At 47.2% G+C, this 23822-nt stretch overlaps 2 protein-coding genes across 7 annotated transcripts in view; both read left to right on the top strand.

The window, feature by feature from the left end:
• Positions 1–2933, top strand: part of LOC135367267 (calcitonin gene-related peptide type 1 receptor-like) — a 59464-nt gene extending 56531 nt beyond the window's left edge. For all 5 annotated transcript variants that reach the window (XM_064600453.1, XM_064600449.1, XM_064600452.1 and 2 more), the window contains 4 exons: positions 58–143; positions 505–640; positions 1173–1214; positions 1633–2933. In XM_064600453.1, coding sequence (XP_064456523.1) covers positions 58–143; positions 505–640; positions 1173–1214; positions 1633–1845 — 477 coding nt within the window. In that variant the 3' untranslated portion in view covers positions 1846–2933. The remainder of the gene's footprint in view (positions 1–57; positions 144–504; positions 641–1172; positions 1215–1632) is intronic.
• A 14961-nt stretch (positions 2934–17894) lies between these two features.
• LOC135366268 (uncharacterized) lies at positions 17895–21497 on the top strand. 2 transcript variants are annotated; one of them, XR_010414125.1, is made up of 5 exons: positions 17895–18662; positions 18740–18759; positions 19266–19334; positions 19520–19586; positions 20353–21497. XR_010414125.1 is itself a non-coding variant. In XM_064598943.1 (5 exons), the coding sequence occupies exons 1-4, from the start codon at positions 18339–18341 to the stop codon at positions 19576–19578; spliced, it is 348 nt and encodes a 115-aa protein (XP_064455013.1). In that variant the 5' UTR covers positions 17895–18338; the 3' UTR covers positions 19579–19586; positions 20353–21497. The 2 variants fall into 2 exon arrangements, 1 of the variants encoding a protein (XP_064455013.1); XM_064598943.1 differs by lacking the exon at positions 18740–18759 and having other exon boundaries at positions 17895–18422; positions 18527–18662.
• Positions 21498–23822: the final 2325 nt, after the last annotated feature.

Genomic DNA, 23822 nt, shown 5'->3' with positions numbered 1-23822 from the left:
CCGCGTCGTCCACAGCAATCGTATTGTTCACACTGTTCGTGTTTTTTTTTTTTATAGGCCAATTTTGTCTTCCTGTGTAACATAATTCGGGTGTTGGTGACCAAGCTCAGAAGCACACATGCGAACGAGCCCAGTCAGTTTCGGTAAGTGCACCACTTTTTTGTTTGTTGATTCCGTCTTAGCGCCGCGAAGCAACTGGGGCCATGAGCGGCGTACAGACGTGGACAGATGGAGAGAGGACATCAGGAAGGAGTGGGGGAACAATGGGGGGGAGTGTACCCCTACAGTCATTGCAAATTACACGAACATGTTCCTAGAACTCCAAGAAGGAACCCTTGGTAATGAGGGCAAGTCTTCCTTCGCAGGTTGCAGCGATAATTTTATCGCCATTGTCCTTTTTAACTAAAATGAACCTCTTCCAAATAAAAGTTACGTAATTTTCCCGAAGCTAGGTGTACTTCGGTGTACGTACAATGAAATTTTCTATGCTGGGGACCGTTTCAGGAAAGCGGTGCGTGCGGTGCTCGTGCTGTTTCCATTGTTCGGGATGCATTTCCTGATGACAGTGTACCGCAGCCCAGCTAACTGTGGACCTTGGGAAGTTTACCAGTACATAAGCAAGGCTTCGGACGGCTTACAGGTAAGGCGGCCGGAGGTCATTTTTTGGAATGCAAAGCGGTCATATATTGTATTTTGCGGGGACGAGAAATACTGAAATGGGGACGTAAGATTAGCTACGGGGCGAAGTCAAGCAGCAATAGAGAATTTTAATGTTAAAGAGGCAAGTGGCGCATCGGTATAGCCTCACACGCTGGCAAATATGAACGTTGAGAAAACTGCAACTTCAAATTTCATGCACTGTACTGGGTGTTTTTTATTCGTTTTTTTATTCATAATTTTAGAGTTATGGGAGCCAGTCCTTGTGACTGGTCTTCCGCCTCGATGCCAATACACACAGTTATACCACCATAGTTAGCTCTCCTGCTTGATGACAATACATACAGTTATACGATAAGGATGTAGGGAATAGTAGTCTAAAACGTTAAGGGAGATGGGCTCACTAATTCTGTGACGCATCTAATCAGTCAGCAACAGAGATCCAGCAATAGAGATCCAGAAAGAGATCCATTGCAGAGACAACACGATAAATCAATGAGGGGTTTCTTTTCCAGGGCTTCTTCGTCGCGGTCATATTTTGCTACCTCAACGGAGAGGCAAGTATATTTAATGCTCCTCTATCTTGCTAACTGATAGTGGCCAAAGAAGTGGTGAAGATAGTGGTGAAGTGCTTGCTTTCAAATCGCTTATTTTTGTGAATGTGCTGACTGAATAGGGACTTGGATAACCTTGTAAACTTCAAGTGTGTTTGATATTTGTGTTCGTATGTGCCACCTTTCTGTTCCCTCAACTTAAGGGTTCTACGTATGGACATAACCTTGTCGCGGCAATGGAGAAAGATAGGACAGGAGTTAAATTTGTTATTATGGCACTGAGCTTTGGCTATATATGCCTCAACTGTCGGGTTGGTCCTGGTCGTTTATTCAGGACGTGCAACCGTATCGAACGCTGCAGTACTTTAGACTGAAATGTTGACCTGTATGTTCGCTGGACCTTATCCTTCTCTTGCGGCAGGTGCTGTACCTCCTGAAGCGCTCATACGGCCGGTACCGCCTGCAGCGCGGCTTCTCCGGTCGGCGATGTCACAGCTTGGCCATGACGCGTATGTCTGTCTCCACGCACGTCTCGTCGGTGGGTGACAGCGGCAACCCTAACAACGGTTGCACGAAAAAGTACACGTGTTCCCGAAACGGAGACATCATACCCGAAGACGAAGTGTGGAACTAGACTTTAGAGAACATCTTCCGTCTGACGAGCATTTTCAAGAAAGGTGCGAGAAAGGACGTCGTCGTGGACTTGAGGGTCGAGGAGACGAGACCAAGCCAGGGACGCACACTGCTTTGCCCAGATAGCCACTCGCAGGTGGTGCCCTACCCGTAACAAACAAAACGACACTACTACTTTTATTTGATGACGGTGATTGGAGAGTTTCATCGCCATGGGGCGATACCCTACCCCTTGCTGGCGATGTGGGGCTCGAACAACCATTTGGCGGAGACGTCTCGGCAAGATGAGCAAAATAAAGCGAAAAACAAAAGCCGTCTGTTCAGAAACTCTAACGAAAGATGAAAATAGTGCGAAAGAAACTTAACGGTCGTGCCTTTTTACGTGGGCCCCGTCTGGTCGAGAACTTATTCCCAGGTTTTTTGCATGAATAGCTTGGGCGATTGTAGCCGGCGTGTGGTATGCAATGGTCGCAGACAAGGATGGACAACGGGGTACACGGTATACTCCCGTCCAACCTCTATCTAGCCCACCATAACCAACCGTAGCCAACCTTAGCCAACCGGCCGGGACATCGATTGAGGCTACAGGTACGTCCAGTTCGGTGGTTTGCGCTACACAAGACACGACTTTTATTTTTAGCTTATTGGTCTTCGTTGTCGAGCCTCATGGTTCTTGCTCTTTTCTACGTTCGTGTGTTGTGAATGTCCGCTCTATGTCCGTTGTGGACGTATACGGGCAAGAGGACGCAGACCAAGACGTAGTCACGGCTTTTGCTGTGACCCAGTTGGGCGACACGGGCATCGAGACGTGATTATGCCGGACTCTTGTCATCCAGAAAACAGTGCTCAGACTGCGTAAGCGTGAACGTGAAAGTTCAGCTCGATTTTGTTCCTATTGGACTGACTGATAAATATGTGATGCGTTGAATGTGCAGCGCGATAGCAGATTCGTGAACAAAGAACGTTGAGTTGCGTTAGCTGTAAATTAAGCCGAAGATATTTGTCGCAGACTCAACAAGGGACGTCGTAACCCGCTTCTGATTCCACGTGGTACGGTGCGATGACAGAATAAACGTTTTAAACAAGCCACAGCGCGTGTTTTTCATTATGTATGCCCAGGACGTGAACATGACATGTTTGCACCCAAAGGTCGTTCGGAGTGGGGGAGAGAAAACGACTGGACCAAAGGAACCATTTAACAGCTTTTACAGATAAAATGACATAAGCACAGTCTAGTTGATGGATCGTATCCAAAAGGGGCGGGGATCTCAGCTTGGGCACACACGGAGAAACAAACAAGGAAACAAACGCATTCCTCATACAGAAGGGAGAGAGAAGACTAGCTGGTAAAACCAGACGCACGGAGAAACAAACAGCACAACTCAGAAAGTGTCGGTGCTGTCCATTCTTGTTCTCCGTGTCTCTGGTTTTCTTCCCAACATTCCTCCTACGTCGTATCACACTATGAGCATGTATGTAAAGGCGTCCTCACACTTAACCGTCACGAGCGAGTGCGTGACACCAAGAGACCACAGCGCCGCCAAGCGTTGACGCTGGGTTCGAGACATCGCCAGGAAACCAATGCCAAAAGCTTGGCGTCGCTGGCTTACGTGTTTTCGGGCCACGTGCCTTACACCTACAAGGCCTTACAAGGCCTTACACCTACCCCTTCACCCCCATTGCACTCGACTTTCAGTACATTGCGCTGCTCGGGTACTCTCCTTTTCTCTTTGGTTATCAGACGCTTGATCAAAGAAGATAAAATGCAGACGTCGCGATTCGCTCCGAGATCGACCGGTGTCGGCGCGCTACAGAGAACGGCGAACTACAACAGTGTGGACGCCTCCTGTGCTTTTACACAGTTATTGCGCGTTCAGTGCAGTGGGTGGGGCACTGGGGAACCGAACAGTATCGTACCATCGCGGCAAAAGTGAATATACACAAGAATTACGGGAAAGAACCATCAACGCCGAATATCGGCCCACGTGGTATCCACACTAGAATGGTGACGGTGTCGCCACCTATACGTCGATCCTGAGGCGAAGAGAGAAGGAAACGGAAACGGGCAGTAGCTCGGAAGCACACCACGAAAACTATTAAAATTAGCAACATGTATCAGCCCCAAGGGCGATTGGCTTATCATATTTTCGGAACTTTATTCACGGGGTGACTCAACTTCTTGAAGCCAGCGTCGGCAGAGATCTTTACAGAGAGAGAGAGCCCTTCAAGATTCAGTCGAGTTCGAGCGGAGGTGGGTGACATCCAGTGTCCTCTTGCCAGTGGATCATAGTTGTTTTACTTCTGAACTGTACCTTGTTCACGTGCCGTTATCTCGCTTGCACCTCTCCAAAGTTATGAACTGTAGCTAGTCAACATCTGAGCAGATTACGTTCTGGCTAGAGTGACTGCAGTTCTGGCCCAGGGTTGTCACTGAAATTGTGTTAGTGTAACGTGTGCACGAAAGAAAACACATTCTCAGGTAACTATATATATATATATATAGATCCTCATTGAACGATGCGCAGCACCAGAGGACACGTGTTTCGCCGTGTTTGCGGCTCGTCGGCCCTGGGTAGCTGCGCATCGTTCGGGATTGGCAAATCCCGGGCCAATCCCGAACGATGCGCAGCTACCCAGGGCCGACGAGCCGCAAACACGGCGAAACACGTGTCCTCTGGTGCTGTCGCATCGTTCAATGAGTATCTGTTTCTCTACGTGCAGCCATAGAAGCCATTTTAATCTGTAAGTTTGAATTTCAAACACGTCTAGCATCATTTACTTATTTTTTTAATGGCTTTTCACCCCTCTTTATATATATATATATATATATATATATATATATAAAGGAAGATCCATTGGTGAATCCTTTGGAAATGCGTTAGCATAAACGTTTGGTTCCTTCTATTGCTTCCTCCTTTCACTTTTGCTTCTTTTCTTTGGTTCCTTCTTTTGCTTCCTTCTTTCTCTGTTGCTTCTTTTATTTTGTTTCCTTTTCCTCTTTTAATTATTTTCTTAGGTCCCTTCTTTTGCTTACGTTGTTCCTCAGTCTCTTCATCCCGTCGCCGTCGATCTTATTCTGTTTTTCTTTGTCGCTTACCTGGCCCCGCACTCGTATTTGGTTCGCGCTCCATGGTATGCTTCAAACATGCTTCATGCTTTTGTTTGCAGCGATATATAGCACAATTGCACAGAGCTAGGGGTAAGCTACAGCAAGAAGCACAGACGTCTCTAGAGTACCGTATTTAAAGCACTCTCTGACTTGACGACAACAAAAATCAGTTGCTTTCGTCACTATCTTTTCTTATCGTTCTGTTCTCAATTATGTAGCTCGCTTACCCAGCTCCCTGAGCACCAAGAGGGAAATTCTGAAAAAGAAGGGACTGAATCTTCCGTTGAAAGGATCTCCAGCTCTTCAGGTGGCTCACATAGGAAGCGCTTTCACTAGATCACAATTATACACAAGATTGACCCACTGGAAAAACGCAGACATTGTCAGCAAACCGAAACTATCGAATACACCCTCTTCATTCCATTGCATCTGCTGTGTTGTGGGACAAATACCTTGGACAGAACGGGAACTGTACGCTGAATGATGTCCTACAGAGGCCCTTTCACGGAAAGAACCTCGGAGCCCTTTGTCCAGGGATCTGGGCTTAAAATTTTATACAAATTAAAATTTGTCGAAGTTCGCGAGGATTTAAGAAAGTTAGACGTGCCTCCCTTTCCAACGGTGGACTTCACTTCCGCTAGCGATGAAATGCGTCATCATCAAATGTGAATACAGAGAATTCGTCTATGGACGTTAGTAGCCAAAGAAGACACACGTTGTGCATTGTGTCGAGAAGCTCGCAACAGGTGTCGCAGGACACACATTTGGAACAGTTTGGGATGATGATGACACTTGGCTGAGTGTTTCCCTAAATTTTCCTCGGGCGGTCGAGTGAAGGCAGGTTCTTTGTTTTGACAGGTCACGTTAGATTCGGAGTAACGATCCGGCCCTATAGATCTATAATGCGGCGTCAACCTGGACGTACAGCCCAAACGGGATTTCAGAGAAGTTGGACTCAGCTGTAGGGGTCATATCTCGCATGTTTCTTACACCTAAATGCTTCGAACGAAAGAGGCCCACTTGAGGAGGGGGATGCAAAAAATTGGGTGTGCAGTTACATTGTAACAATTGTACAGGGAAAAATGGGAGTAAAAACATTTAAAAAACCCCAGTGCTGGGTAGGACGAGGATAAAAGGACAAGGACCGGCACTGAACTGCAACCAAGTACCCAAGCAGCACAATGTACTGAAAGTCGGGTGCAATAGGGGTGGACGGTATGTGTCTTATCAATGTTCTTTAGTTTCAACAGTCTGTTCAAGGTCTTCCACCTACCCGTCCACCCCTATTGCACTCGACTTTCAGTACATTGTGCTGCTTGGGTAAAGTTTATTTTTCGAGCTAACCAGTGACACCCCTCTCACCCCGCAAAAAGCGACCAAAAGATAGCGCTATACATCAGAAACAAGTTCTTCCAAATCTGCTTGCCTATCTGTTGTTTCGTGCGTTGATAAATTCTTCTATTTTCTTGGTGAAATCAATGGATGCCATACTAACACAATTATCCCCTTCCTCTCGAATGAATCTAGCCTCCTGATAAAGAAGCTTCCCTCTTCCGTGCCCGTGAAAAAGAATTTGCGTTCCGCGATAATCTGGGGGCTGCTTTTTGCAACCATCGCAATCTTTTACGTGATCTTTTAAAGCTGAATATTGGGAGCTCGGCCTGGCATGCTCCTGCAACCTGACGTTGACGCATCTCTGCGTTTGCCCAATGTAAAATTTCTTGCAACCTAATAATCAGGGTTTTTTTAATTGCTTTTAATCCAATATGAACCAACCAGCCCAAACGCTTGCTCTGCTGAAAATGGGAGTGTTGCCAAACATCTGGGGGCTGTGCTGTGGGGGTGTCTGGATAAATCACTGAAAGCTGCCCGACGACAGGAGATAAAACGCCGTGCCAGAGAACCGCGTGACAAGCTATGGGCAACCGTTATCGCAGTCGAAGTTCATGTGTTGCAGGTGAACGAGTGTGGTTGGGAGATATCAGCGATGCTTCATTTCGCGGAAGCAATGACCTTGAGTTCACCGTCACGGCAAGAACCAATGGTATCATTCGGCAAGTAACAGGCAGACGGGGCAGAATGATCTGATTATCTGCAGTCCCTACTGTGAACTCGTACTACCGAGCGGGTGCTTGCTCTACTATAGCGACATTTTGCTAGTAATAATGGTAATGAGTGAACTTCAGCTTCACCGTAGTGGTCTGAGTTAACGAGGCTCTTCAACATATGCTGAAACCTCAGTGCACGGCAACGTCCATAACAGAGGACAGCTGGCCAAAGAAACAACGCCGCCAAACTTTCCTGAACTACGTTTGGATCCGCAACATTAGAACATTTTACAGTTATGTCTGGATGAAAAGCACATCGACCATATAGGTAAGCACAATCTTAGGTTATGTTACTCAGGATTGTAAACTAGCATCTGATTTAAGCAACGAGACTGCGTTATTGTTTGATGCCCTACAGTCGCTGTCATTGATTTTGCGTCTACGTGTTAGTTCTGGTTCTGTGTATGCTTAATTTAGATCCAATTAATTCTGAACACAACTCGAATTATTCACAAAAATCCAGTGCGCATCTGACGCACTTTGGCTGTAAACACTTCAAACCTCTTGAAAAAAGTATCGAGTAAACAACAGTGTCCGGGGTCTCAATTTATAGGTTCTTTAGTGTAGGAGATTAATCACATTCGTTGTTTAACACTATATTTTGAAATGCGGTGCCCAAATAGTTTGAGAAATAATGTAAAATTAGTTCTTTTTCTTCCCTTGTGACCTGCGGTGCCCTGTGCGAACAGGTTGATAAAATATCCTTGTAAAAGGGAAAGGGCAGCAGTATTCGCGATACCTTCTATGTTCTCTGGTACGGGCTTCAGCCACTCCTTCAGTGGCCTTGCCTTATATCTCAGTGAAAACACAATCATTCTAAGAAGATGTGTCAAGTGATTGTGTCTCTTTTTTCTTCCCGGTGATGCTTAGTGTCTTGTAAAATATTGAGGTTGCTAAACGCCCTTATAGAACAGAAACGCCAGCACCGTTCTAGATGCCCTTCCAGGTTCTTCAGTATGAGCATCGACTTCTTCTGTCCTGTTCTCCTACTTCCAAACTTGACTCTAGGTTCATCGGTATGGACACTTTGATCACTTTGTGGCCTAGTTCTGCAGACCGTTTCCCGTGGACGCTGCCACATTGAAAGCGCAGCACCGTCTAGCCGGGGGAGCACGTTGAAAACTGTTTACCGCCCAAGCGAGATAGAAGAAAAGCACACGTATCGTCGTGTCGTGTGCTTCCTTTCTGATATTCCTTTCCTCCTTTCTGGCTTGGGCTGTAAACAGAGGCTGCAAAAGCGCTGGGTGTGAGGCTGGCTGGAAAACGATGTATTCTTCAGTGCAGCACCAAAACAACGAAGACTGTTACTTTTCTTGTACCTGTCCGGGGATGTGCAGCCTCTTGTGGGGACTCAGGGATGCTAAAATGTCCTTCTCGCTTTAGGCTTCTGTATAACGCAAGTTTTGAAGTCAAGGGGCAGCTCTTCTTCTGGCTTCACGTGTACACTTGGATCACTTTTTCTGGCCTAGTTCTGTCTTTCTGTGCAGCACACAGCGTGTCAAACTGTTGTTTCTGTTGTGCCTGTACAGAGTTGGTGGAGCGCACAAATGTACTTCCTAAGCCTGCACCAGTTCTCGGACCCCACAGCGCTAGCTATCTCGTGCAATGTGCCATGAATTCTGATGTAAACCAAGTTCTTGTTCATTCAAGGTGATAGTGTACATGTGGGAAATGAAAGATGCTACAAACGCCTCCTGTACTTCACAAGGCTGCTCCAGGTCTCCGACACCTTCAGCTCGATATGGTGAGGTCTGCCTGTCACATTCGTGATTTGTTAGTTTGACTCTCTATTGGAATGAGTATTGCATACTGAAGTACATAAATTTCTTGTTCATCCAAGGTGACATGCCATATGCTATGGGAAATGATAGATGGTACCAGGCCCCCACTGTGCTGGCAAAGGCTGCTGAGGTTCTCGGACACCTCCAGCTGTAGTGCACTAGAGCGCAACCTGGAGCCTGCCTATCACATTGGTCATTTGTTCTGTAGCCTAATTTGACTCTCTAATGGAGTGTGCCTTGAATGCTGATGTAAATCAAGGTCTTGTTCTCCCAAGGTGATATGTGATATGCTGTGGGAAATGATAGATGGTACCAGGACCCCACTATGCTGGCAAAGGCGGCTGAGGTTCTCGGACACTTCCAGCTGTAGTGCACTACAGCACAACATGGTGAAGTCTGCCTATCACATTCGTCATCTGTTCTGTAGCCTAATTTGACTCTCTAATGGAGTGTGCCTTGAATGCTGATGTAAATCAAGGTCTTGTTCTTCCAAGGTGATATGCCATATGCTGTGAGAAATGATAGATGGTACCAGGTCCCCACTGTGCTTGCGAAGGCTGCTGGGGTTCTCGGACACCACCAGCAAGCTGTAGTACACTAGAGCATAACATGGTGAAGTCTGCCAATCACATCGATCATTTGTTCTGTAGCCTGATTTGACTCTCTAATGGAGTGTACCTTGAATGTTGAGGTAAACCAAGTTGTTGTTCTTCCGAGGTGACATGTCATATGCTGTGGGAAATGATAGATGGTACCAGGCCCCCACTGTGCTGACAAAGGCTGCTGAGGTTCTCGGACACCTCCAGCTGTAGTGCACTAGAGCGCAACATGGGGAAGTCTGCCTATCACATTGGTCATTTGTTCTGTAGCCTAATTTGACTCTCTAATGGAGTGTGCCTTAGATGCTAACGTAAACCAAGTTGTTGTTCTTCCTAGGTTATATGTCATATGCGGTGGGAAATGATAGATGGTACCAGGCCCCCATTGGTGCTGGCAAAGGCTGCTGAGGTTCTCGGACACCTAGAGCACAACATGGTGAAGTCTCCCTATCACATTGGTCATTTGTTCTGTAACCTAATTTGACTCTATAATGGAGTGTTTCTTGAATGCTGAGGTAAACCAAGTTCTTGTTCTTCCGAGGTGATATGTCGTACGCTGTGGGAAATGATAGATTGTTCCAGGCCCCCACTATGCTGGCAAAGGCGGCTGAGGTTCTCGGACACCTCCAGCTGTAGTGCAATAGATCACAACATGGTGAAGTCTGCCTTTCACATTGGTCATTTGTTCTGTAGCCTGATATGACTCTCTAATGGAGTGTCCCTTGAATGCTGATGTAAATCAAGGTTTGTTCTTCCAAGGTGATATGTCATATGCTGTGGGAAATGACAGATGGTACCAGGCCCCACTGTGCTGGCAAAGGCTGCTGAGGTTCTCCTACACCTCCAGCTGTAGTGCAGTAGAACAGAACATGGTGAAGTCTGCCTATGACACCGGTCATTTGTTCTGTACCCTAATTTGACTCGCTAACAGAGTGTGCCCTGCATGCTGAGGTAAACTAAGTTCTTGTTCTTCTAAGGTGATATGCCATATGCTGTGAGAAATGATAGATGGTACCAGGTCCCCACTGTGCTTGCGAAGGCTGCTGGGGTTCTCGGACACCACCAGCAAGCTGTAATACACTAGAGCACAACATGGTGAAGTCTGCCTATCACATTGGTCACTTGTTCTGTAGCCTGATTTGACTATCTAATGGAGTGTGCCTTGAATGCTGAGGTAAACCAAGTTGTTGTTCTTCGAAGGTGATATGTCATGTGCTGTGGGAAATGATAGATGGTACCAAGCCCCCATTGTGCTTGCAAAGGCTGCTGAGGTTCTAGGACACCTAGAGCACAACATGGTGAAGTGTGCCTTTCACTTTGGTCATTTGTTCTGTAGCCTGATATGACTCTAATGGAGTGTGCCTTGAATGCTGATGTAAATCAAGGTCTTGTTCTTCCAAGGTGGTATGTCATATGCTGTGGGAAATGACAGATGGTACCATGCCCCCACTGTGCTGGCAAAGGCTGCTGAGGTTCCTGGACACCTCCAGGTGTAGTGCAGTAGAACAGAACATGGTGAAGTCTGCCTATGACACCGGTCATTTGTTTTGTAACCTAATTTGACTCGCTAACAGAGTGTGCCCTGCATGCTGAGGTAAACCATGTTTTCGTTGTTCTTAGGTTATATGTCATATGCTGTGGGAAATGATAGATGGTACCAGGCCCCCACTGTGCCTGCAAAGGCGGCTGAGGTTCTAGGACACCTCCAGCTGTAGTGCACTAGAGCACAACAAGGTGAAGTCTGCCTATCACATTCGTCATTTGATCTGTAGCCTAATTTGACTCTCTAATGGAGTGTGCCTTGAATGCTGATGTAAATCAAGGTCTTGTTCTTCAAGGTGATATGTCATATGCTGTGGAAAATGACAGATGGTACCCGGCCCCCACTGTGCTGGCAAAGGCTGCTGAGGTTCTCGGACACCTCCAGCTGTAGCGCAGTAGAACAGAACATGGTGAAGTCTGCCTATGACACCGGTCATTTGTTCTGTAACCTAATTTGACTCGCTAACAGAGTGTGCCCTGCATGCTGAGGTAAACTAAGTTCTTGTTCTTCCAAGGTGATATGCCATATGCTGTGAGAAATGATAGATGGTACCAGGTCCCCACTGTGCTTGCGAACGCTGCTGGGGTTCTCGGACACCACCAGCAAGCTGTAGTACACTAGAGCACAACATGGTGAAGTCTGCCTATCACATTGGTCACTTGTTCTGTAGCCTGATTTGACTATCTAATGGAGTGTGCCTTGAATGCTGAGGTAAACCAAGTTGTTGTTCTTCGAAGGTGATATGTCATGTGCTGTGGGAAATGATAGATGGTACCAAGCCCCCATTGTGCTTGCAAAGGCTGCTGAGGTTCTAGCACACCTAGAGCACAACATGGTGAGGTGTGCCTTTGACTTTGGTCATTTGTTCTGTAGCCTGATATGACTCTCTAATGGAGTGTGCCTTGAACGCTGATGTAAATCAAGGTCTTGTTCTTCCAAGGTGGTATGTCATATGCTGTGGGAAATGACAGATGGTACCATGCCCCCACTGTGCTGGCAAAGGCTGCTGAGGTTCATGGACACCTCCAGGTGCAGTGCAGTAGAACAGAACATGGTGAAGTCTGCCTATGACACCGGTCATTTGTTTTGTAACCTAATTTGACTCGCTAACAGAGTGTGCCCTGCATGCTGAGGTAAACCATGTTTTCGTTGTTCTTAGGTTATATGTCATATGCTGTGGGAAATGATAGATGGTACCAGGCCCCCACTGTGCTTGCAAAGGCGGCTGAAGTTCTCGGACACCTCCAGCTGTAGTGCACTAGAGCACAACAAGGTGAAGTCTGCCTATCACATTCGTCATTTGATCTGTAGCCTAATTTGACTCTCTAATGGAGTGTGCCTTGAATGCTGACGTAAATCAAGGTCTTGTTCTTCCAAGGTGATATGTCATATGCTGTGGAAAATGACAGATGGTACCCGGCCCCCACTGTGCTGGCAAATGCTACTGAGGTTCTCGGACACCTCCAGCTGTAGTGCAGTAGAACAGAACATGGTGAAGTCTGCCTATGACACCGGTCATTTGTTCTGTAACCTAATTTGACTCGCGAACAGAGTGTGCCCTGCATGCTGAGGTAAACTAAGTTCTTGTTCTTCCAAGGTGATATGTCATATGCTGTGGGAAATGACAGATGGTACCAGGCCCCCACTGTGCTGGCAAAGGCTGCTGAGGTTCTCGGACACCTCCAGGTGTAGTGCAGTAGAACAGAACATGGTGAAGTCTGCCTATGACACCGGTCATTTGTTTTGTAACCTAATTTGTCTCGCTAACAGAGTGTGCTCTGCATGCTAAGGTAAACTAAGTTCTTGTTCTTCCAAGGTGATATGCCATATGCTGTGAGAAATGGTAGATGGTACCAGGTCCCCACTGTGCTTGCGTAGGCTGCTGGGGTTCTCGCACACCGCCAGCAAGCTGTAGTACACTAGAACACAACATGGTGAAGTCTGCCTATCACATTGGTCATTTGTTCTATAGCCTAATTTGACTCTCTAATGGAGTGTGCCTTGAATGCTGAGGTAAACCAAGTTCTTGTCCTTCCAAGGTTATATGTCATATGATGTGGGAAATGATAGGTGGTACCATGCCCCCACTGTGCTGGCAAAGGCTGCTGAGGTTCATGGACACCTCCAGGTGCAGTGCAGTAGAACAGAACATGGTGAAGTCTGCCTATGACACCGGTCATTTGTTTTGTAACCTAATTTGACTCGCTAACAGAGTGTGCCCTGCATGCTGAGGTAAACCATGTTTTCGTTGTTCTTAGGTTATATGTCATATGCTGTGGGAAATGATAGATGGTACCAGGCCCCCACTGTGCTTGCAAAGGCGGCTGAGGTTCTCGGACACCTCCAGCTGTAGTGCACTAGAGCACAACAAGGTGAAGTCTGCCTATCACATTGGTCATTTGTTCTATAGCCTAATTTGACTCTCTAATGGAGTGTGCCTTGAATGCTGATGTAAACCAAGTTCTTGTTCTTCCAAGGTTATATGTCATATGATGTGAGAAATGATAGATGGTACCAGGCCCCCACTGTGCTGGCAAAGGCTGCTGAGGTTCTCGGACACCTCCAGGTGTAGTGCAGTAGAACAGAACATGGTGAAGTCTGCCTATGACACCGGTCATTTGTTTTGTAACCTAATTTGTCTCGCTAACAGAGTGTGCCCTGCATGCTGAGGTAAACTAAGTTCTTGTTCTTCCAAGCTGATATGCCATATGCTGTGAGAAATGATAGGTAGGTACCAGGCCCCCACTGTGCTGGCAAAGGCTGCTGAGGTTCTCGGACACCTCCAGCTAGCTGTAGTACACTAGTGCACAACATGGTGAAGTCTGCCTATCACATTGGTCATTTGTTCTGTAGCCTAATTTGACTTTCTAGTGGAGTGTGCCTTGGATCCTGATGTAAATCAAGGTCTTGTTCTTCCAAGGTGATATGTCATATGCTGTGGGAAATGATAGATGGTACCAGGCCCCCACTGTGCTGGCAAAGGCTGCTGAGGTTCTCGGACACCTCCAGGTGTAGTGCAGTAGAACAGAACATGGTGAAGTCTGCCTATGACACCGGTCATTTGTTTTGTAACCTAATTTGTCTCGCTAACAGAGTGTGCCCTGCATGCTGAGGTAAATCAAGGTCTTGTTCTTCCAAGGTGATATGTCATATGCTGTGCGAAATGACAGATGGTACCAGGTCCCCACTCTGCTTGCGTAGGCTGCTGGGGTACTCGCACACCGCCAGCAAGCTGTAGTACACTAGAGCACAACATGGTGAAGTCTGCCTATCACATTGGTCATTTGTTCTATAGCATAATTTGACTCTTTAATGGAGTGTGCCTTGAATGCTGATGTAAATCAAGGTCTTGTTCTTCCAAGGTGATATGTCATATGCTGTAGGGAAATGATAGAGGTAAACCAGGCCCCTACTATGCTAGCAAAGGCGGCTGAGGTTCTCGGACACCTCCAGCTGTAGTGCAATAGAGCACAACATGGTGACGTCTGCCTTTCACATTGGTCATTTGTTCTGTAGCCTGATATGACTCTATAATGGAGTGTGCCTTGAATGCTGATGTAAATCAAGGTCTTGTTCTTCCAAGGTGATATGTCATATGCTGTAGGGAAATGATAGAGGTAAACCAGGCCCCTACTATGCTAGCAAAGGCGGCTGAGGTTCTCGGACACCTCCAGCTGTAGTGCAATAGAGCACAACATGGTGACGTCTGCCTTTCACATTGGTCATTTGTTCTGTAGCCTGATATGACTCTATAATGGAGTGTGCCTTGAATGCTGATGTAAATCAAGGTCTTGTTCTTCCAAGGTGATATGTCATATGCTGTGCGAAATGACAGATGGTACCAGGTCCCCACTCTGCTTGCGTAGGCTGCTGGGGTACTCGCACACCGCCAGCAAGCTGTAGTACACTAGAGCACAACATGGTGAAGTCTGCCTATCACATTGGTCATTTGTTCTATAGCATAATTTGACTCTCTAATGGAGTGTGCCTTGAATGCTGATGTAAATCAAGGTCTTGTTCTTCCAAGGTGATATGTCATATGCTGTAGGGAAATGATAGACGTAAACCAGGCCCCTACTATGCTAGCAAAGGCGGCTGAGGTTCTCGGACACCTCCAGCTGTAGTGCAATAGAGCACAACATGGTGACGTCTGCCTTTCACATTGGTCATTTGTTCTGTAGCCTGATATGACTCTATAATGGAGTGTGCCTTGAATGCTGATGTAAATCAAGGTCTTGTTCTTCCAAGGTGATATGTCATATGCTGTGCGAAATGACAGATGGTACCAGGTCCCCACTCTGCTTGCGTAGGCTGCTGGGGTACTCGCACACCGCCAGCAAGCTGTAGTACACTAGAGCACAACATGGTGAAGTCTGCCTATCACATTGGTCATTTGTTCTATAGCATAATTTGACTCTCTAATGGAGTGTGCCTTGAATGCTGATGTAAATCAAGGTCTTGTTCTTCCAAGGTGATATGTCATATGCTGTAGGGAAATGATAGACGTAAACCAGGCCCCTACTATGCTAGCAAAGGCGGCTGAGGTTCTCGGACACCTCCAGCTGTAGTGCAATAGAGCACAACATGGTGACGTCTGCCTTTCACATTGGTCATTTGTTCTGTAGCCTGATATGACTCTATAATGGAGTGTGCCTTGAATGCTGATGTAAATCAAGGTCTTGTTCTTCCAAGGTGATATGTCATATGCTGTGCGAAATGACAGATGGTACCAGGCCCCCATTGTGCCTGCAAAGGCGGCTGAGGTTCTCGGACACCTCCAGCTGTAGTGCACTAGAGCACAACATGGTGACGTCTGCCTTTCACATTGGTCATTTGTTCTGTAGCCTGATATGACTCTATAATGGAGTGTGCCTTGAATGCTGATGTAAATCAAGGTCTTGTTCTTCCAAGGTGATATGTCATATGCTGTGCGAAATGACAGATGGTACCAGGTCCCCACTCTGCTTGCGTAGGCTGCTGGGGTACTCGCACACCGCCAGCAAGCTGTAGTACACTAGAGCACAACATGGTGAAGTCTGCCTATCACATTGGTCATTTGTTCTATAGCCTAATTTGACTCTCTAATGGAGTGTGCCTTGAATGCTGAGGTAAACCAAGTTCTTGTTCTTCCGAGGTGATATGTCATGTGCTGTGGGAAATGATAGGTGGTACCAGGCCCCCACTGTGCTGGCAAAGGCTGCTGAGGTTCTCGGACACCACCAGCTAGCTGTAGTACACTAGTGCACAACATGGTGAAGTCTGCCTATCACATTGGTCATTTGTTCTGTAGCCTAATTTGACTTTCTAGTGGAGTGTGCCTTGGATCCTGATGTAAATCAAGGTCTTGTTCTTCCAAGGTGATATGTCATATGCTGTGCGAAATGACAGATGGTACCAGGCCCCCATTGTGCCTGCAAAGGCGGCTGAGGTTCTCCGACACCTCCAGCTGTAGTGCACTAGAGCACAACATGGTGACGTCTGCCTTTCACATTGGTCATTTGTTCTGTAGCCTGATATGACTCTATAATGGAGTGTGCCTTGAATGCTGATGTAAATCAAGGTCTTGTTCTTCCAAGGTGATATGTCATATGCTGTGCGAAATGACAGATGGTACCAGGTCCCCACTCTGCTTGCGTAGGCTGCTGGGGTACTCGCACACCGCCAGCAAGCTGTAGTACACTAGAGCACAACATGGTGAAGTCTGCCTATCACATTGGTCATTTGTTCTATAGCCTAATTTGACTCTCTAATGGAGTGTGCCTTGAATGCTGAGGTAAACCAAGTTCTTGTTCTTCCGAGGTGATATGTCATGTGCTGTGGGAAATGATAGGTGGTACCAGGCCCCCACTGTGCTGGCAAAGGCTGCTGAGGTTCTCGGACACCACCAGCTAGCTGTAGTACACTAGTGCACAACATGGTGAAGTCTGCCTATCACATTGGTCATTTGTTCTGTAGCCTAATTTGACTTTCTAGTGGAGTGTGCCTTGGATCCTGATGTAAATCAAGGTCTTGTTCTTCCAAGGTGATATGTCATATGCTGTGGGAAATGATAGATGGTACCAGGCCCCTACTATGCTAGCAAAGGCGGCTGAGGTTCTCCGACACCTCCAGCTGTAGTGCAATAGAGCACAACATGGTGACGTCTGCCTTTCACATTGGTCATTTGTTCTGTAGCCTGATATGACTCTATAATGGAGTGTGCCTTGAATGCTGATGTAAATCAAGGTCTTGTTCTTCCAAGGTGATATGTCATATGCTGTGCGAAATGACAGATGGTACCAGGCCCCCATTGTGCCTGCAAAGGCGGCTGAGGTTCTCGGACACCTCCAGCTGTAGTGCACTAGAGCAGAACATGGTGAAGTCTGCCTATCACATTGGTCATTTGTTCTGTAGCCTAATTTGACTCTCTAATGGAGTGTGCCTTGAATGCTGATGTAAACCAAGTTCTTTTCTTCCGAGGTGATATGTCATATGCTGTGGGAAATGATAGATGGTACCAGGCCCCTACTATGCTGGCAAAGGCGGCTTAGGTTCTCGGACACCCCCAGCTGTAGTGCAATAGAGCGCAACATGGTGAAGTCTGCCTTTCACATTGGTCATTTGTTCTGTAGCCTGATATGACTCTATAATGGAGTGTGCCTTGAATGCTGATGTAAATCAAGATCTTGTTCTTCCAAGGTGATATGTCATATGCTGTATGAAATGCCAGATGGTACCAGGCCCCCTCTGTGCTGGCTTAGGCTTCTGAGGTTCTCGGACACCTCCAGCTGTAGTGCAGTAGAACAGAACATGGTGAAGTCTGCCTATGACACCGGTCATTTGTTTTGTAACCTAATTTGACTCGCTAACAGAGTGTGCCCTGCATGCTGAGGTAAACTAAGTTCTCGTTCTTCCAAGGTGATGTGCCATATGCTGTGAGAAATGACAGATGGTACCAGGTCCCCACTGTGCTTGCGAAGGCTGCTGGGGTTCTCGGACACCACCAGCAAGCTGTTGTACACTAGAGCACAACATGGTGAAGTCTGCCTATCACATTGGTCATTTGTTCTGTAGACTGATTTGACTCTCTAATGGAGTGTGCCTTGAATGCTGAGGTAAACCAAGTTGTTGTTCTTCCAAGGTGATATGTCATATGCTGTGGGAAATGATAGATGGTACCAGGCCCCCATTGTGCTTGCAAAGGCTGCTGAGGTTCTCGGACACCTAGAGCACAAGATGGTGAAGTCTGCCTATCACATTGGTCATTTGTTCTGTTGCCTAATTTGACTCTCTAATGGAGTGTGACTTGAATGCTGATGTAAATCAAGGTCTTGTTCTTCCAAGGTGATATGTCATATGCGGTGGGAAATGATAGATGATATCAGGACCCCACTATGGCTGGCAAAGGCGGCTGAGGTTCTCGGACACCTCCAGCTGTAGTGCAGTAGAGCACAATATGGTGAAGTCTGCCTATCCCATTGGTCATTTGTTCTGTAGCTTAATTTGACTCTAATGGAATGTACCTTGAGTGCTGAGGTAAAACAACTTCTTGTTCTTCCAAAGTTGACATGTCATGCGCTGTGGCAAATCATGGATGGTACCAGGTCCCCACTGTGCTTGCGATGGCTGCTTGGGCTCTCGGAGACCTCCAGCTGTAGTACACTAGAGCACAATATGGTGAAGTCTGCCTATCACATTGGTGAGTTATTCCTGATTTAACTTCCTAGTGCAATGCACGTTGTATTTTGAAGTACACAAATTTATTTTTCTTTGAAGGTGATACGTCATATGCTGTGGTAAGTGAAAGGTGGTACATGGTCGTCCTGTACTTGTGGAGGCTACTGAAGTTGGCTGATAGCTCGAGTGGCACTGCATTAGAGCACACGATGGTTAGGTGATCCTATGACATATGTGATTTGTCCTGTAGCTTAATGTGATTATCTAAATTAGCGTAAAGTAGCGTGCCTTGAACTCTGTAGTAATCCACGTTCTTACCTTTTCCAAAGTGATGTGTGATGTGCTGTGGGAAATGAAATACGTTACGGGGCGCGCCTGTATTTACCAAGGCTGCTGCTGCTGCTGCTGTTCTCGGACACCTCTAATGGCGGCGCACAGTAGTGATAATATAGTTCATCATAGTAATAATAATAACAACAACAACAACAACAATAATAATAATGATGAAAATCCGGGGGCTCGTCACGGGACGACGGCGACAACAAGTTTCTTAGATCTGCTTGTGTCATTTGTGCTGCGTTCCGTAACATTTATTAAAAGCATTGTTTCCTTTGTGCGTTTTCAGTCACGTTCCTGACCTACACTTCAGAAACTAGAAGGATACCCAAGGTTCCTTGTTATGACCCATCTGCAGGTAGGACATCAGGTGGAGAGCCTCTTTAATGTTTCCTCGAAGGTCGGAGAAAATAGTGTAGTCGTATATTGGTGGGAATATTATCTTATGACTTGTTTGCATTTTCAACAATATGACCGTTGAGTGTTTTTGTGGTTTGCACAAAAATGACTTTTTGTAACCGCCGGTTTTCCTTTGTACATCAGGGATGGAGATGTGCCTGGTGGTCCCATTCAGCCGTCGAGAATGCCGGAGAAAGCACTGACGCATGAGGTATAAAGATATCTTATTAAAACTATATTTTTCAAGTCGCAATCTTTTATACCTTTACGATAGCGTGCTGCGGTGACTGTTGTGCTACAGTACATTCTATAAAATGCAAGGAAAACGTCACGAAAAGTCTAGAATGAAGGATCGCAAATACGGTGCGTTGTATGCGTCACGCCCCCTAGCTTTGCATGCAGCAAAACGTTTGAAATACTGCGTTTACTAGAGCCCAGAAGTGCTGCCAGAAGTCAACCGTTGTGTCTTTGTATATGCAGTGTTTACAAAAATGAGCCAAATTTTAAACAAAATGCTTCCTCGCATACCATAAACACGGACTGGTTAGCGTGGTGTGAGGATGCTCAAACTATTTTTTGTTTGTAATTAATTGCGTGAATGCCATTAGTCGGTTTTCATTATAAGGACTATAGAGCCAAAACGTCAATGAGAGCTGTAGCGGGTGATAACACGACACGGAACCCGTTGATTGAAACTTTGTACATCGAACGGATCGTTTTTTCTCGGTTCGGGTTTGCGAAAAAGGACGCGGTACCTGTTAATGTTAACAAATGTTAGAGAAGCATGAATGGGGTACATGTTACCCACTTTTTCTTTGGCTCGCAGACGTTTCCGGTTAAAGTGTTTGCGAAAGTGTACTGTGCATGACACTCTTATTTCGTGTTTATTTCCATGTTTTGAAATTGGGTTGCATCCACGGCTGATTGGGGGATACTACCCTATCCCGACGGGTAACAAATTAATGGTAATTTTTCAGTTTACGGCAGCAATACTGACTGGACGACGCCATAGACTGTTCGCCTCGGACAACGTGGTGTTTAAACAGCGCAACGACCTCTATCCATTGCATCTGAATCCTGATCAATCAATCCTGGAAGGTGACCGCTCTTGGGCATTCAACGGAGCTGTCATGGAATCGACGCAGCAAGCAACAGCTGCGGGGTGTGGCTGTACATGACGACATGTCACATTATCATGGGCTATTCGTACATGACACACAATCTACCGCGCATAAAGAGTTTCCACTTTGGGGGTGGGGTGGTGGTGGTCTGTGGTTCCTCTAGAAGGCATTTGTGCTTGCGTTCCTGCGGAGCTTTGTTTCGTGCTTCGGAGTTTGCGCTATATGGCCTATTGTCCTGATTGATTTCGCGATACTTTTCGTGGTACATGGAAGGACACGGATTTCCTTCTTGTATTGACGATCCTGTGGTAGGTGACGTCATTTGCTTGACTCTCATTCGTAGCATGGACTTCTGGGGGTATCTTCCTACTACGATGGAAAGTTCCTATTCTTGAATGGTTGGTCTGGTTTTGGAGCATTCGTTGATCTGAATATTCGGGTATGGCTGTAGTCTTGGCTGGTGGACGAAGCGAAATGTAAGTTTCTGTGCGTGCGAGGGCTCTACTGGATCCTGTTCATTCTGAGCGGTGTACATGGGTATGCTCTTGTTATAATGAGGTGGTCCTCGCGACTGGTAAAGGCTTGCAATGCTGAGCGAAATTGCGAGGTCTGTTGACATTACTTCATACGAGACTGGATTTTCAACTGCATTCCAATCTGGGTCATTGAACGGTGGTGAGGCCTAATTGTTTAGTGCTCTGCGATTTCTGCATTCACTCATTCTTTCGTGCCCACAAAGGAGTTTCCATTCATAAACGCGCGCGTGCGTTCATGTGGATACGGGTTAGCTTTGTGTGTTACATTACGAAGGACTTGCTTGTGTGTTTTTGTGATTTTTGTCAAAAGTCAAGGAGACGTATTTGTCGAAGTGTTGTATGAACATGTATCACACCCTCATTATGTACTGTGCTACAAATTTTAATGAGGTCTAAAGACTGATGTCCTGTGTCTCACCTTCGTGTATTACGTAAACTCTGGAAATAAAAGGATCTCTAACGTGCTTTGTTTAAACTTTGTATTCGCTTCGCCGGGCCCGCACCAAGCGGTCATGTGGCTTCAGGTATAATCTGGTGTCTATCTACCATTCCGTATTGGCATACCATTCCGTAGTGGCACTTGGTATTGGCGTACTGGCACTTTGGCCCTGGTACAGAAACGACCATGCAGTTTCATCAAATCTCATTCTTTAGTCGGAGCATGCAGATATCTGCTGTAGGGCTTAGTGTTTATTTTATCAACTTATTTGCATATAAAAGAGGCGGGCAAGAATACAGTACAATACTCTTTACAGTACCGAACACAGCACAATACTAGCCCGCCATAACAGTACAACACTATTTTTTTCCGTTCTTCCATTGGATTGGCGTCCTTCTCACTATCACCGCCCTCTAGCTGCTGCGGTTACAACTGCTACTATTATGTTCGTTCAAGTACCGTATTATCCTGCAAGACATGGGTTCGATTCCTACAGGGTCTTACCTTGACGAATGTCTTGTAGAATATGGAAGGTTGCTTTCGGGTGGGATAGCTCAGTGGGCAAACCGACGGGAACGTGGTACGGAGCTCGGGGTAGTGGGTTCGATGCCAGGTCCAGGGTTAAGGCTTGGGGGTAGACATGGGCGCGCCGCGGGGAATTTAGTGGAGCCGAGCAGTTGGCCAGCAGGGTAATGGGTGGGCAAAATGTGCGGGGGAGGATAGCTGAAGGGGTGGTAGGGGATAAGGATAGCCACAGGGAGGGAACAGGCAGCAGCCGGGACACACCCGAAAAGTAGGAAAAGGCCATCGAAAACGGGCTTCGGGAATTGCAAAAGTATAAGAGTGGTGGAGGTGGCATTTCCTACTTGGAGGGATGTCCCGGCTGCGACCTCGCGGGGGGGTTTTGCTGCCCAGGACGAGCTCTGCCCATGCCCAGTCCGAATTTTTCCTGGGGGGGGGCCTGGCACCCACCCCACCACCCACCCCAGCTACCCACCCCGCTACCCACCCCCCTACACTCACACAATACGCCTACTACCCACCCCACTCCACACGCTCTTCTTCCTTCTCCTCCACTCCTTTACCCACCCCACGACTCTTCCAGCCACTCCTGCCCTTTCTTTCGCCTCTACCACCCACCCCCGCTTACTTAAACCCACCCCCGCACTCACTCCTCCTCCAACCACAACCGTTATACAAAAAAGTCCCCACGTGGGACGTTTCCCTACCATAATCCTTTCCCAAATCCCGAGTTCCAGGGGTGGCGCCAGAGTGCGCCCTGCGGGATGCGTGGCCGGACCAAGCCCGTTCGCCCTGGGGGTCCTACTTACTCCAACTGACCCACCAGGGGTCGGACTCGTGCCCTTATGGCCACATGTGCATCCCTCGGGTAGACCACCCTCGGCTTCCTCTGGGTACTCCTCCTAACCTTAGCCCACCTCCCGCTATGTACCCCCAGCCTTTAACCACCCGCTACCCGGCTACCCCCTGCCACTTGACCACCCATTGCCCCACTACCCCCTGTCGTAGAGTGTTAGTCCCCACCACCCACTAGACTACCCCCGCACGGACCCGCCCAGTAGGTACCCACCTGGCTCACCTAGGCATCGAACCCGGAACGTTACGGACTGTTAGTGGAGAAACAACCACCCTACCACCTGAGCTACCCACCCACACTTGCATGCTGCTCGGAACACGTACTTGTAGTGTGGTGCATTGTGTAAGTTTTCGACTACGTCAACAGATGGAGTGCTGCTCGAACTGCGTCACTGTGCCCATGAAACGGTTTCCCTCGTGGACGAATGTGGTTGCTCTCATCCGGTACGCCGGCGAGCTGGCACACAATACAGAAGACACATCTCCATTTTCAATCTCAATTTTATTTTTTCTTCAAATCAGAGCAAGACAAATCTTTGTTCAGTCGGTAACGTCCCTGCCGTAACGAAAGCCCTCTTCGTAACGTGCTGGTTTGCTGAGCTCGAGATCCCGGTCCCAATCACTGGTCCAATCCCGGTGGATGGTGGTAGCAATGTGGGGGCGGTAACACGATACTTCAAGCACCGTCTGCCGCAGATTTCCGGCGTACGTCAAAGGAACCACAGGTTGTAGAAATTATCCGAAGTCCTACACTGCCTGAAGTGCAGCATGTTGCCGCACAGGCTATCACGCCTTACGTGTAAATTTACTCCGATGACGGACACGGAGGCCCACAGTGTCGCCCTAGTCATCTCAAAGGCAATCCTGCCCGTGAATCCTTACCACAGTTTCCCTCCTCCTGATCAGTTCCCACGCCGGGTCAGTAACTAAACGACAACCTAGACCTTATGCATGTTCTCACCAGGGTTGCGGAG

This window comes from Ornithodoros turicata, chromosome 8 (genome assembly GCF_037126465.1).
Source record: "Ornithodoros turicata isolate Travis chromosome 8, ASM3712646v1, whole genome shotgun sequence".
In the NCBI taxonomy this organism is placed as follows: domain Eukaryota; kingdom Metazoa; phylum Arthropoda; class Arachnida; order Ixodida; family Argasidae; genus Ornithodoros; species Ornithodoros turicata.
This window is presented reverse-complemented; position numbering and strand designations above follow the sequence as displayed.

Coding starts and splice junctions, on each gene's coding strand:
- LOC135366268 (XM_064598943.1), top strand. CDS start 18,339: ATGATATCAGGACCCCACTATGGCTGGCAAAGGCGGCTGAGGTTCTCG. Junction 18,423..18,526: donor GTGCAGTAGAGCACAATATG/GTGAAGTCTGCC, acceptor GTTCTTCCAAAG/TTGACATGTCATGCGCTGTG. Junction 19,335..19,519: donor TTGTTATGACCCATCTGCAG/GTAGGACATCAG, acceptor TTTGTACATCAG/GGATGGAGATGTGCCTGGTG.